The sequence below is a fragment of the Bombina bombina genome, chromosome 6 (genome assembly GCF_027579735.1).
Source record: "Bombina bombina isolate aBomBom1 chromosome 6, aBomBom1.pri, whole genome shotgun sequence".
NCBI classification, from domain to species: Eukaryota; Metazoa; Chordata; class Amphibia; order Anura; family Bombinatoridae; genus Bombina; species Bombina bombina.
In genome coordinates, this window is record NC_069504.1 from 335,145,841 (window position 1) to 335,159,702 (window position 13,862).

The 13,862-nt window shown below is 42.8% G+C and overlaps 1 protein-coding gene across 1 annotated transcript in view; it reads left to right on the forward strand.

Moving 5' to 3' along the window:
• The window catches only part of GLT8D2 (glycosyltransferase 8 domain containing 2), a 369,196-nt gene that overhangs the window by 306,515 nt on the left and 48,819 nt on the right, over nt 1-13,862 (forward strand). Inside the window, exon 8 of the mRNA XM_053716966.1 lies at nt 3,384-3,550. Coding sequence (XP_053572941.1) covers nt 3,384-3,550 — 167 coding nt within the window. The remainder of the gene's footprint in view (nt 1-3,383; nt 3,551-13,862) is intronic.

A 13,862-nucleotide genomic window follows, 5' to 3' on the forward strand; every position in this document is an offset into this window, starting at 1 on the left:
TTCCATTTTATCCTGCCCATCATTACCACAGCTTTGGCATTAGTTCCCATGTGTAATGTATTGTGGACTCTTACCACCTTATGAAAGAAAATTATGCTTACCTGATAAATTAATTTCTTTCATGGTGGTAAGAATCCACAAGCCCCATCCAATGTTTATGGATAAGAAAATATATATTTTTTTGGTGACAATTCCTATTTTGCACCTCTATGTCCCCTGCATTGTCCTTTCCTACCTTTTTATTTCTATTCTCCTGGCTTGGCTAAACGTATCAGGTAAGCATAAATTTTGTTTTCTTTCATGAATTTGAAGAGTCCATAAGCCCCCTCCTTCTTTTCTATGCAGCTGCCAGCAGAACTTGTTTTGTGCTTCATTTGCCCCGCTTTGTCTTTCCTGCTTTCATGGTTTCCTTCTATGTACTTGGCCAAATGTATGACTGTGAGATTCTGGTAGAGTGGGAAGGATTAAAGCCCAGGTATGTTGTTTTTTTTTTTGTCTCCTCCTAGTGGACTGGAGTGTAATCCCACATAATTAATTTTATTGAGTAAGCATAAATTCTGTTTTTTATGAGGTTTTAATTTTGTTCATGGTATTGTTATTTGAGCTATATTCATATAATCCTGTAAGGCTTTTAAGAACATACATAGTGGCTTGTTCCCTGCATATACTACTAAGTTTACAACAGTCAGAGTAACAGTTATTTTCTTTTTGTGCATCATTGGGATCATAGTCTAGACTCAAATTCAATCCAATATAACAATACAAAAGAGAGAAAGGGTGCCTCCTAGTGCAATATAGTATGATAGTAGGACATACAACATACATAGTTGTTCACTATTACTCACAATATAGTATGCACTAAAATAGGGCAAGTTGGCAGCTGACTATCGGTTTCCAATATAAGTCCCTTTGTGAGGAAGAGGGGAGCTGACAGGGTAAGGGGCTGTGTGTGTGTGAAGGAGCTGAGAAGGGGAGGAAGGCATTGTGTGTGAAGAAGAGGGGAGCTGAGAGGGTAAGGATGGGGCTGTGTATGAGGGAGAGGGGGGTGAGAGGGTGAAGTGAGGGCTAATGTGTGTGTTTGAGGAGGGAGGGGGATGTGTGCACGGGAAAGGGGAGTGGAGAGGGTAAGGAGGAGCTGTGTTTGAGGGAGAGGGGAGCTTAGAGGTTGAGGAGGGGGATGTGTGGGAGGGTAAGGAGGAGCTGTGTGAGGGAGAGGGGAGCTGAGAGGGTGAGGAGGGGTCTAGGTGAGGGAGTTGAGGTTAAGAGGGTGAGGACGCTGTTGTGTAAAGGAGAGTGGGCTGAGAAGCTGAGGAAAAAGTTGTTGGGATTTTTGGGGGGAACTTTCTGGCACCAGGTCCCTGTGGTTTCTAGTTATGCATCTGGTATACATATATACGCCATGGTACAGGGACCTACATTCAGACACTTGCATACCAACAAGAGGTACCAGATTCGGCACTACTTGACTTGCAACACCAAATTTGTTATCTACCTATTGAGTTGCAATTGTGCCAAATTCTATGTAGGTAAAACTGATGACGACATCAAGAAACAGATGGCGAACCACAGGAGTGCTATTAGATCTGCCCTGGACACTGGAAAGACAGACCAGCCAGTAGCCAAACACCTTTTGGAGGCTAAACACACTGTTAAGGATTTGCGTTTCACATTAATTGACCATGTCCCACCCCTTGAATGAGGGGGTGACAGAAAGAAGAAACTCCTACTAGTGGAGGCCAAATGGATATTCAGATTGGACACCTTATACCCTAAGGGGTTAAATGTAAATATTGATTGGCATTGTTTTCTCTAATTTATGATTGTTCCATTTAGATTATATCCTGTACTAGAACTTGAATTACATAAGTATATTTGTTTATGGTCTTTTTCGTAAATGCACATCGTACTTTGACTATGTACTTAAAGGGCCATGAAACCCACATTTTTTCTTTCATGATTTAGAAAGAGAATGCAATTTTAAACATCTTTCTAATTTACTTATATTATCTCATTTATTTTATTCTCTTGATATTCTTTGCTGAAAAGCATATCTAGATATGCTCAGTAGCTGCTGATTGGTTGCTGCACATAGAAGCCTCGTGTGATTAGCTCACCATGTGCATTGCTTTTTCTTCAACTAAGGATATATAAAAAATGAAGCAAAATAAATAATAGAAGTAAATTGTAATGTTGTTTAAATTTGTATTCTCTATCTGAATCATAGTTTGGGGTTGGTAGATTGATAGTATATATATATATATATATATATATATATATACTATGTGTTCTAGATTTTGATTGCAGTCGTTATTTTTCATAGCCTGACCGCGACACACATTTCAGCTGTCTGCTGAACCAATCAGCAGCTGGGTTGGTTCGCACCCCCCCAATAGTGTCATTTGACTATACACTTTAGTGGCCCCGTCCCCTATGGCCCACGTATGTGCCTGTTTGATTGCCATGTTGAATATACGTGTGCTGCAAACTGTGTTGAATACCAATGTGTACACTGTTACTCTGGTAATGTTTTTACTTTAAACACACTTCCTTACACTGTTTCTTTAGGGGCATATCACTAGTCATTTGTCCTGTATATGCTTCACTAGTTAGATATTGCCTTACATTTGGATACTCTTCTAGACTCATTTTCTGCCTAGTACACTGTCAGTATTCACTTAGGGTTATAATGCTCCTAACACCACACACGCTATGCTTTTATGGTTTTTCTTGTATTTTTTTTTATTGAAGATTGGGCATCTTTCATGTTCTTTACATTGACTTGATAATGATTATAATATATTAAAAATGTGTAAACTTATGATTGAGGTGTCATTCTGTAGGTCTGTTGCTATAGATATCTCCAGACTGCTTTATATATATATATATATATATATATATCTTTATTTTGTTTTGTATATGATGCTGATAATTTCACTTGCTTACATAGGTTTTGAGACTCTGTATTAATTATTTGATGTTACACACCTGAATGTGATTTAGGGTGTGTCGTTTTCCACCAATCATTTCACTTGTTTACATAGGTTTTGGGACTCTGTATTAATTAATTGATTTTACACACCTGAATGTGATTTAGGGTGTGTCCTTATCCACCAATCAGGTGGCTTTGTATGTTATGTGTATGTATACATATATATATATATATATATATATATATATATATATATATATATATATATATGTGCATCTGTGTGTATGTGTGTGTGTTTATATATGTACACGTGTTTGTGTGTGTATGTATATATATGTGTATATATGTTTGTGGGTGTGTAAATATGTGTTTGCCCTGGGGCCCATTGAGTTCTAGTTACATCTTTGGTAACACTTGCAAGATATGCTGAATAAGATGTTTTATTTTTCTGCAGAACACCTACATGGGGTTTCTTGACTACAGGAAGAGTACCATTAAAAAGCTTGGTATCAGCCCAAGCACATGCTCATTTAACCCTGGTGTATTTGTAGCCAACATGACTGAGTGGAGACAGCAGCATATCACCAAGTATTTGGAAAAATGGATGAAGAAAAATGTTGAGTATGTAATCTATTTAAAAGTTTTTGTTGTTGTAGTTTTAATAATGTACTCTATGCAATATTAGCTGGGATAAGGTTTTCTCAAAGAAGTTAATATTTTATTTTCACACTCTGTGGCTAATAATTATCAGGGAAAGACCATAAAAGGTGCCTCCCTTACTGACAACCCTTCACTCTTAATTCTATCCTTTATGTGATGGACAGAACTAAGGACTTTCTCCAAGTCCTGACTTATGAGTTGTATATTGTACAGATGAGGAAAGAAGAGCTGTGTTGGGTGTTATGCTTGTCTTACTTTTGTTCACACACGTGTGGCGATTGCAAGGCAATGTCTGTCACATTCACGCTCACTTTCTTGGGTCTCACCATGAGATACAAAGTTATTTGTCAACAACATAACGTGAGACTCTCACGTTATGTTGTTGACAAATCTTTGTATAATGGATCAGAGATTATGCTTCCCTAGCAAACACATAGTTTGCCAGCAGCATCTGTATGTTAAAGTGATGGTAAACTCTCCCCTTTGTATAAACAGATCCGGAATGTTATTTAAACTGGAGATTATTTATTTATAAAGTACATGTGTACATTACTTATATATTTGCCCATTACGAGAATTTTTTTTAACATAGCACAAATGTTTTATCTGCCATTAGATAATTCTGCATCTACCCTCCCAAGAAGCTATCTATAACAAAAATAAAACATATTGTAGAGATGCTGCAAACAAGTAGTATAGCTAGTGCATTAACAGTGCTAAGGATTAATTATGTCTAAAGAAAATTCCACAAGAACAAGTTATTGGGTCACTCATGGATCCTTAAAAATTATCATTTTTAATATTAGGAAAACATGTTTTGAAAGGCTCTTACAACATTATCAATAAAATAAAAGCTATTCAATATGATGATAGCAAAACTGGTACAACAACTACTTCCAAATTTTTTAGTAGAGGCATTCAAGTCATATTCTAAACAATGAAAGTACATCTATAGAATAAAAAAAATGATAGAAGATTTATAAACCTCAAATCTTAGTCTCTAGATAGCATGGTACTTTCCATCTTAATGGGAGGAGAGTCCACTGCTTTATTCATTACTTGTGGGAATTAAGAACCTGGCCACCAGGAGGAGGCAAAGAAACCCCAGCCAAAGGCTTAAATAACTCCCCACTCCCTTCATCCCCCAGTCATTCTTTGCCTTTTGTCACAGGAGGTTGGCAGAGAAGTGCCGGAAGAGTCGAAGTAGTCTCATATGTATGGTAGTGCTCTTCGAAATGGGACTGGAGTTTTAAGTAGTCCTATCAGCCTCTCAGTGAGAGCATGGGTGAAAGTTAGAGTCCGGAGAGTCTTTCTGTGAAACCATCCTGACTCAGATTAACAGCTCCTTAAGCAATCAGCGTTGACGAGTTTCGCTGCCTGCTTTATACACTCAAGTCCATGTTAGGAGCGATGCTGCTAACCTGTCACACTTGAAGGGCCGTGTTCCTGTTCCACGGCATAGATTCTGGTAAGATTGTTTCATTTATACACATATGATAGCGCAAGAAGACAGGGTCACAGTGTGGCTCCTTTTATCTGTATAGAATCAAGGGTTAATATCCCTGTAAGGGGGATTATTGAACAGGGAGGGATTTATGCATAATATCTTTACTGTGTTTGTTGCTGTGTTATGTGTGAGATGAGGCTCTAGCAATGTGTAGATCAGTGCAGACTTTTTTGGCGCGTTTTCTCTACAGTGCAGGGGCGGTCCTGCATGGCACTCCAAGCTATGGAGGACTCTGATATGTTAGAGGATACGCCCCTCTTTAATTAAATCTAATAACTGTGTTTATTGCGAGGAGGTGCAGGTTGATCCACCTGCTCAACTGTGTTCCACATGCTTTGATAAGATTGCGATATCTAAAAAGAAAAAAGGTATTTAGCACTACTGAGCTGTCCACCTCTGAGGGTGCACGAGGTGTGTTCCCTAAATTTATCTCCAATCACAAATGCAGCTCCCCAAGGGCCCCACTGATCCTCCCGCGGTAGGGGCCTCTTGGTTGCCAGATTTCACTGCCCAGCTACAAACAGTGGTTTCTGCGGCCATCCATGCCTTACTACGCCCTGTGAAGTGCAAGCGAAGGGAAAAACATAGCCTCCCGTCTCAGGGGTTATCTACTCCACTGGATATCTTGGATAGATTATCCGCTGATGAGGACACCTCTGATTCTTCAGAGGACACTCTCTCTGGGACCGAATCGGCGTCTTCTAGACCTCCGGAAGCAGAGGAGCCAAATTTTAAATTCAAGATGGAGCATTTGTGCTTTTTAGAAGAAGTGCTTGCGACGTTGGAGGTTTCCGGAGCCGAAACTTCCGGGAGAACCTTCGATCCCTAAGCTAGATAGGGTTTTCAAGGACACGGTGGTACCTCAGACTTTCCCAGTCCCCGTGAAAATGGCTACTATTATTAAGAATGAGTGGGAAAAACTTGGCTCGTCCTTTTCTCCCTCTACTTCTTTTAAAAAACTGTTTCCCGTCCCGGACTCTTAGCTTGAAATATGGAAGGCCATTCCTAAGGTAGATGGAGCTATCTCTATGCTCGCGAAGTGGATGACGATTCCCCTTGAGGATAGCTTGTCGTTTAAGGAGCCCATGGACAAGAAATTAGAATCCATGTTGAGGAAGATGTTTCAACTCACGGGGTTTGTTTTTCAACCGGCAGCAGCGATCACTGCGGTGGCAGGAGCGGCTACCTACTGGTGTGACAGCTATGGTCGAGGTGGAGACTCCCCTCAAGGAAATACAGAAAAAGATTAAGGTCTTAAGGGTAGCTAACTCTTTTATCTGTGAGGTCAATATGCAGGTTATTCAACTGAATGCCAAGACATCAGGTTTCTCAGTTATAGCCCGTAGGGCTCTGTGGTTAAAGTCGTGGCCTGCGGACATGACTTCCAAATCTAGATTACTATCCCTTCCTTTTCAGGGGAAATTTTATTTTGGCCCAGGGCCGGACTCTATCATATCCACAGTTACGGGAGTCAAGGGTGCTTTCCTTCCACGGGATAAGAAGAATAAGCCTAAGGGCTCTACTTTTCGTCCCTTTCGTTTGGACAAATCTCAGCAACAGCAGCTTGCTTCAAAGTCCGAGCAGTCCAAGGGATCTTGGAAGCCAGCTCAATCCTGCAACAAATCCAAGCAGACCAAGAAGCCTGCCGAGACAAAATCGACATGAAGGGGCGGCCACGATCCGTCTCTGGATCGCGTAGGGGGCAGAGTATCTCTGTTCCCAGAGGCTTGGATGCGAGACGTACAGGATCCTTGGGTTCTGGAGGTTATCACCAAGGGTTACAAGATAGGTTTCAAGACTCATCCGCCCAGGGTCTGATTCCTCCTGTCAAACCTATCCTCAAGACCAGAAAAGAGAGACGCCTTCCTAGGGTGTGTGAGGGATCTTTCCTCTCTCGGAGTAATAGTCCCAGTTCCTCTAGTAGAAAGGGGTCTAGGGTACTATTCAAACCTTTTCGTGGTCCAAAAGAAGGAGGGCACGTTCTGCCCGATTCTGGACCTAAAGTTCCATCATTCAAAATGGAGACGATTAGATCGATTCTGCCTCTAGTTCAAGAGGGGCAATTTATGACAACAATAGACTTAAAGGATGCTTACCTTCACGTGCCAATCCACAAGGACCACTTCAGGTTCCTAAGATTCGCTTTTCTGGACCAACATTTCCAGTTTGTAGCCCTGCCTTTTGGTCTGGAGACTGCCCCAAGAGTCTTTGCGAAGGTCCTGGGGGTGCTGCTCACGGTAGCGAGAGGCAGAAGTATTGCGATAGTTCCTTATCCGGACGATATTCTGGTTCAGGCTCCGTCCTACAGTCTTGCAGAGGACCACTCGAGGATTCTTCTTCTTCTCCTTCGATCCCATAGATGGAAGATAAACGAGGGAAAGAGTTCTCTGGTTCCCAGCAGCAGGGTGGAGTTCCTGGGCACGATCATAGAATCCATAGCTATGAAGATATTCTTGACAGATCAGAGACGTTCCAAGATCGCGTCCAGCTGTCTTGCCCTTCAGACCTCCTCATGGCCATTTGTGGCCAGGTGTATGGAGGTGCTCAGACTCATGGTTACCAGCATAGATGTCATTCCTTTCACCAGGTTCCATCTAAGACCCCTGCAGTTATGCATGTTGACACAATGGAACAGTGATCACTCAGATCTTTCCCAACAGATCTCTCTGGACAATCGAGTGAGGGAATCCATCTCTTGGTGGGTCTGCCCAGGAAAGCTGTCCCAGGGGACATCCTTTTTGAGATCATCCTGGGAGTTTGTGACCACCGATGCGAGTCTATCAGGATGGGGAGCTGTTTGGGGTGCCAGAATGGCACAGGGCAGATGGACTCGAGAGGAGTCGACCCTTCCAATAAATATCCTGGAACTACGAGCGATATTCCTCACTGTGAGAGCTTGGCGTCCCATTTCATCAGATTCCAGTCGGACAACTTTACCTTGGTGGCGTAAATAAACCACCAGGGGGGGTATGAGAAGCTTTCTAGCTATGAGGGAGGTGTCTCAGATTCTGGAATGGGCAGAGACCTACAACTGCTCGCTCTTAGCAATCCACATTCCAGGTGTGGACAACTGGGAAGCGGACTTCCTCAGCACACAGTCGTTTCATCTGGGAGAATGGGCTCTCCATCCTGAGGTGTTTGCGGAGATCTGCAACAGATGGGGGATGCCGGAGATAGAGCATGGCGTCCAGACTCAACTTCAAGCTACCCAGATACGGGTCGCAGTCCAGGGATCCCCAGGCAGAGCTGATAGATGCCTTAGCGGTACCTTGGGAGTTCAAGCTAATTTACATATTCCCCCCATTGCCACTTCTCCCTCGAGTGTTGGCACGCATCAAATAGGAGCAAGCTTCATCCATTATGATTGCTCTGTTGTGGCCCTGGAGGACGTGGTTTGCGGACTTGGTGGGAATATCGTTGTCTCCTCCATGGAGGTTACCCTGTCGCAGAGATCTGCTGGTTCAGTGTCCCTTTCTTCACCAAAATCTTGATTCTGAGGCTGACTGCGTGGAGATTGAAGTCTAGTCTTGGCCAAGAGAGGGTTCTCGGAAAGAGTGTTTAATACTCTCATTCAGGCTAGGAAACTGGTCACTCGTCGCATCTATCATAAGGTGTGGAGGACCTATTTATCCTGGTGTGAGGAACGTGGATATCCCTGGCACAAAGTTAGAGTATCCAGGATTCTGACTTTTCTCCAAGATGGTTTGGATAAGGGTCTTGCCATTAGTTGATTAAAGGGACAAATTTTGGCCTTCTTGGTTCTGCTACAGAGCTTCCTGATATTCAGTCCTTTGTTCAGGCTTTGGCTAGAATCAGACTGGTATTTAGACCTTCTGTTCTTCCTTGGAGTTTAAATTTGGTTCTTAAGGTTTTGCATAGGGCTCCTTTTGAGCCTATGCATGTGCTTGACATTAAGATTCTTTCCTGGAAGGTTCTTTTTCTACTGGCTATTTCTTCGGCTCGCAGAGTCTCTGAACTAGTGGCCTTACAATGTGACCCAATGTAACATCAACCAGGAGATAGTAGTTCCTTCCTTGTGTCCTAACCCGTCTTTGTCTAAGGAGAGGTTACTTCATATCGTGGATGTAGTTCGAGCCTTGAAGTTTTATCTTCAGGCCACGAATGAATTCAGACTGACTTTGTCCTTATTTGTCGTGTATTCAGGGAAGCTTAAGGGTTAGAGGGCCTCTTCTACTTTACTGTCTTTTTTGGTTTATGAGCGTTATCCATTTGGCCTACGAGACAGAGGGACATAAGCCTCCTCAGAGGATTACGGTTCACTCAACTAGGGCTGTGGCCTCTTCTTGGGCCTTTAAGAACGAGGCCTCTGTGGAGCAGATTTGTAAGATGGCTACTTGGTCCTTGCATACTTTTGCGAAATTTTACAAATTTTATGTTTTTGCTTCGGCGGAAGCTGTTTTTGGGAGAAAGGTTCTGCAGGCTGTGGTGCCCTCAGTATAGGGTCCACCTTCTTTTACCCTCCCGTTTGTTCATTAAGTGTCCTCTAGAGCTTGGGTATTTGTTCCCACAAGTAATGAATGAAGCAGTGGACTCTCCTCCCATTAAGATAGAAAACATAAATTATGTTTACCTGATAATTTCATTACCATCTGTGGGAGGAGAATCCACTGCTCTTGTTCGTTTCTCCGGTGGGCGGACCTAAATTTAATTTTATCTTCTGGCACCATTTATGCACTGATATTTCTCCTACTGTTCCTTGTTCCCTTGGCAGAATGACTGGGGGATGAGGGGAGTGGGGGAGGTATTTAAGCCTTTTGCTGGGGTGTCTTTGCCTCCTCCTGGTGGCCAGGTTCTTAATTCCCACAAGTAATGAATGAAGCAGTGGACTCTCCTCCCACAGATGGAAATGAAATTATCAGGTAAGCATCATTTATGTTTTCCGTTTTACCATGATACTTTCTGTTTAGTATAGAGTGTCAAGTCAAATTTTAATACTTAGAGTAACTTGTGTGCTAGCAAAGATAGCTATGGTTATCATTTAGACACTCCTTTAGTACAATATGTAATAGCGACATTTGATCCCATTAAGTGAACTCTATTAGTGTCTTAAATATTGTTAGGTCAGTGCTGATAATAAAAGAAAACTCTGTATCGTGGCAATTTAGGGAACTTATAAAACTGAACAAAGAGTACAAGGAGGTTTGCTCAGTTTTAATTATGCTCCAGGCCAGACCTATATAGGTAGTCCATAAATTATAGTATCAAACTCACACACACACATTTGGGTCAGTGATCAGTAATAAATCATTCATGTACACACTATGGTGTTTAGTGGATCAAAGGCATGCAGCAGTAAAAATGGTAGGTGATTATGGGTATTGAGACTTAGTTCACTTGGCAAATACAGACTCAAAGTGCACTTGGTAAGCTTACAGTATTGACATGCTGTTTAGGAATATTTGTATGGCCAGCAATAGGCAACCAAAGGCATTTCACCCTTAAGACATCTGCAGAGCAACAAAACTGAGTTAACTTCTCTGTCAGCAAGAGGACAAGTGCACTAAAACCCATGTGGTCTGTGTGGTTGTCCCGACAATCCAGTGCTTGAACTCCTCAGTCTCCCATCCGCTCAAGTGAATCGAAACTTTCCGTCCAATGCTCTCATTCCAAGTTTGGCTCATCCCAAGTTTCCCAAGTAGGCGTCTATGCAATTCAATGCGCTGTTCCATTCAGCGTCCCAGGCCTACGTCATTTGGGGGGCTCACCCACCAATCATGGATGCACCGTGTGTCAGGGATCTGCTGGATAGGCTGGCTTGATGAAAATAAAAAAAAACAAATGTCCACGATCCAAAGTGAGTAAAAAATAACTTTTAATAAGTTCAGTTTAAAAAGAAAAACATGGTACAAAAGACACCAACAATGTGTCAGGATTCACAAAAGAAGCCTAAGCATTTCAGCACTTAGCCGTAGTCATGGCTTAATGTTCATATGCAGTCAGCCACTTTAAAAGGGTATTTACAGGCAAGGATATTGCTGCTACTAAGATTGCACCTAAATCGACCATTTATCGGATCATCTAGAACTTCAAGGAGAGAGGTTCAATTGTTGTGAAGAAGGCTTCAAGGCTCCCAAGAAAGTCCAGCAAGCGCCAGGACCATCCCTTAAAGTTGATTCAGCTGCGGGATCGGGGCACTACCAGTGAAGAGCTTGCTCAAAAATGGCAGCAGGCAGGTGTGAGTGTATCTGCATGCACAGTGAGGCGAAGACTTTTGGAGGATGGACTTGTGACGGATTCCTCGGCTACCCCGACTGGGTAGCTCCGCCAAACGGGTCCTGATTCTTCCCTGCCAACTGCAGCTATGTAGCTGGTAAGTGACCACAGCTTGTAGCCACCCCTGATGCTCGACAGCACCAGTATTCAGAGTCCCACCCTGTGGCAGACTCTGGCTACCCAGACTAGGTAGCTCTGTCAGAGGGTCCTTCCTCTGCCTGGAACAGGCTGCTATGTGGCCCAGGAAAGTGATTTTAGCAGGAGCCCACCCAAATAACTAGACATACTAGCATTCAGGCAAAACAGGAACTCATTTTTTCAGGAAACACACACTCCTTATATACACACAGCTCATCTTGATAAGACACTGGACAATCCCACAATTTTCCAGCCATTCCCGCCCCTCCAGACAGGCTTGCGCCTCCATAGCAGCCACAGTCGTACATAATTCCAGTACCTACGGGTGGCGGTTTTGGGGTGATCCCAGTCAATCGACAGCACTTTCAGGCGATCATTTTAAAGCTCTCGGTCCCCAAATGCTACAGTTCAAGTGGCATGATTTGTTACTGTGAACCAGAAATACAGTCCATTGAAGTTATGGGGGTAGGGGTGTCCAAAACCCCCGATTCCCAAAGGAGTTTCCCTCCAATAATTCCCCGAGCTCTTGTCCTCCCTAGGGGCTACCAATCCCCAAAAGAGCAGAGCTCTGGGGCAAAGTGCTGCTGGAGCGACCAGGGGTAAAGTTAGCAGGTGTCCTGCTGTTCTGTGGCCGACCGGGAGTTCCAGGAGCCTGGCCAGCCTGAGAGGGGTTAGGCGGGTGCCCATGTGAGTCGGCCGACTGGGAGTTCCAGGAGCTTGTCCAGCCTAGGAGGGTTTTTCCCGGTCAAAGATCAGCTCTTCCATGACCAAGTGTACACAGCAAAGAAGCACATAGCATGCATCAGGGAGATCCCATAAGCCATGAAATGGCCAAATCTAATGTAACAGGGAGTGATCCATGTAGTAGGGGGGTGGGGGCTAGCCTTGGCTGTCTGGTATTTGTGACAGCCTGGTGTCAAGAAGGGCAGTAAAGAAGCCACTTCTCTCCAGGAAAAACATCAGGGACAGACTGATATTCTGGAAAAGGTACAGGGATTGGAATTCTGATGACTGGGGTAAAGTAATTTTCTCTGATGAATCCCCTTTCCGATTGTTTGGGGCATCCCGGAAAAAACCTTGTCCGGAGAAGAAACGGTGAGTGCTACCATCAGTCCTGTCTCATGCCAACAGTAAAGCATACTGAGACCATTCATTTGTGGGGTTGCTTCTCAGCCAAGAGAGTGGGCTCACTCCCAATTTTGCCTAAGAACACAGCCATGAATAAAGAATGGTACAAAAACATCTTATAAGAGCAACTTCTCCCAACCATATAAGAACAGTTTGGTGACGAACAATGCCTTTTCCAGTATGATGGAGCACCTTGCCATAAGGAAAAAGTGATAACTAAGTGACTTGGGAAACAAAACATCAAAATATTGGGTCTATGGCCAGGAGACTCCCCAGACCTTAATACCATTGAGAACTGGTGGTCAATCCTTAAGAGGCGGGTGAACAAAAATATTGTCATATTCTGACCAACTGCAAGCCTTGATTATGCAAGAATGGGCTGCAATCAGTCAGGATGTGGCCCAGAAGTTGATTGACAGCATGCCAGGACAAATTGCAGAGGTTTTGAAAAAGAAGGATCAACACTGCAAATATTGACTCTTTGCATAACCTTAATGTAATTGTCAATAAAAGTCTTTGACACTTATGAAATGCTTGTAATTATACTTCAGTATACCATAGTAACATCTGACAAAAAGATCTAAAAACACTGAAGCAGCAGACTTTGTTAAAATTAATATTTATGTCATTCTCAAAACATTTGGCCAGGACTGTGCATCCGACACTGAAAGTTAAAAATGTGTTGCTTATATAACTGTGTGCAGACACTTGCTACTAGTAACCTCTGGACAAACTAACATTTAAAGTGTGTTAACACCTGTACATTCAACAATGTGTAAGCCAAGAACTTTGAGTGGTATTTGTTGATTTAAGTACTGAAAGAGACAGTGACTCTCCCTTACGATACAAACATCTGACTCTTTTCTCTACTAGGCCTGTTAATTTGTCGTCTGCATCCAAAAGGCCAAAGTTTTTCTTTACAATTCTGCAGATTTGTTAATACTGTGAACTATAATCTGTGACAAAGGTGATCCCTGAAAAACTGATCATATCCATTGGCTTATCCTCTAAGGAATCTAATCTATCTATCTCAGTTACTTGTCTTGCGGCTCTATGGATTATTTTTGAAGAGTACCCTCTCATTTCTAAATGATTAGTTATATTAGTTAGATAATGAGCCTGTTTTGCATAGAGGGACTTACAAGAGCAATTTCTCTTTAGGCAAATTAATTGCCCTTTGGCTACGGCAAATGACAGATGCCTTGGATGACTGCTGCTAGCTAGCGTGAAGTAGTGAATTCCCTGCTATTGGTTTACGAAAAACAT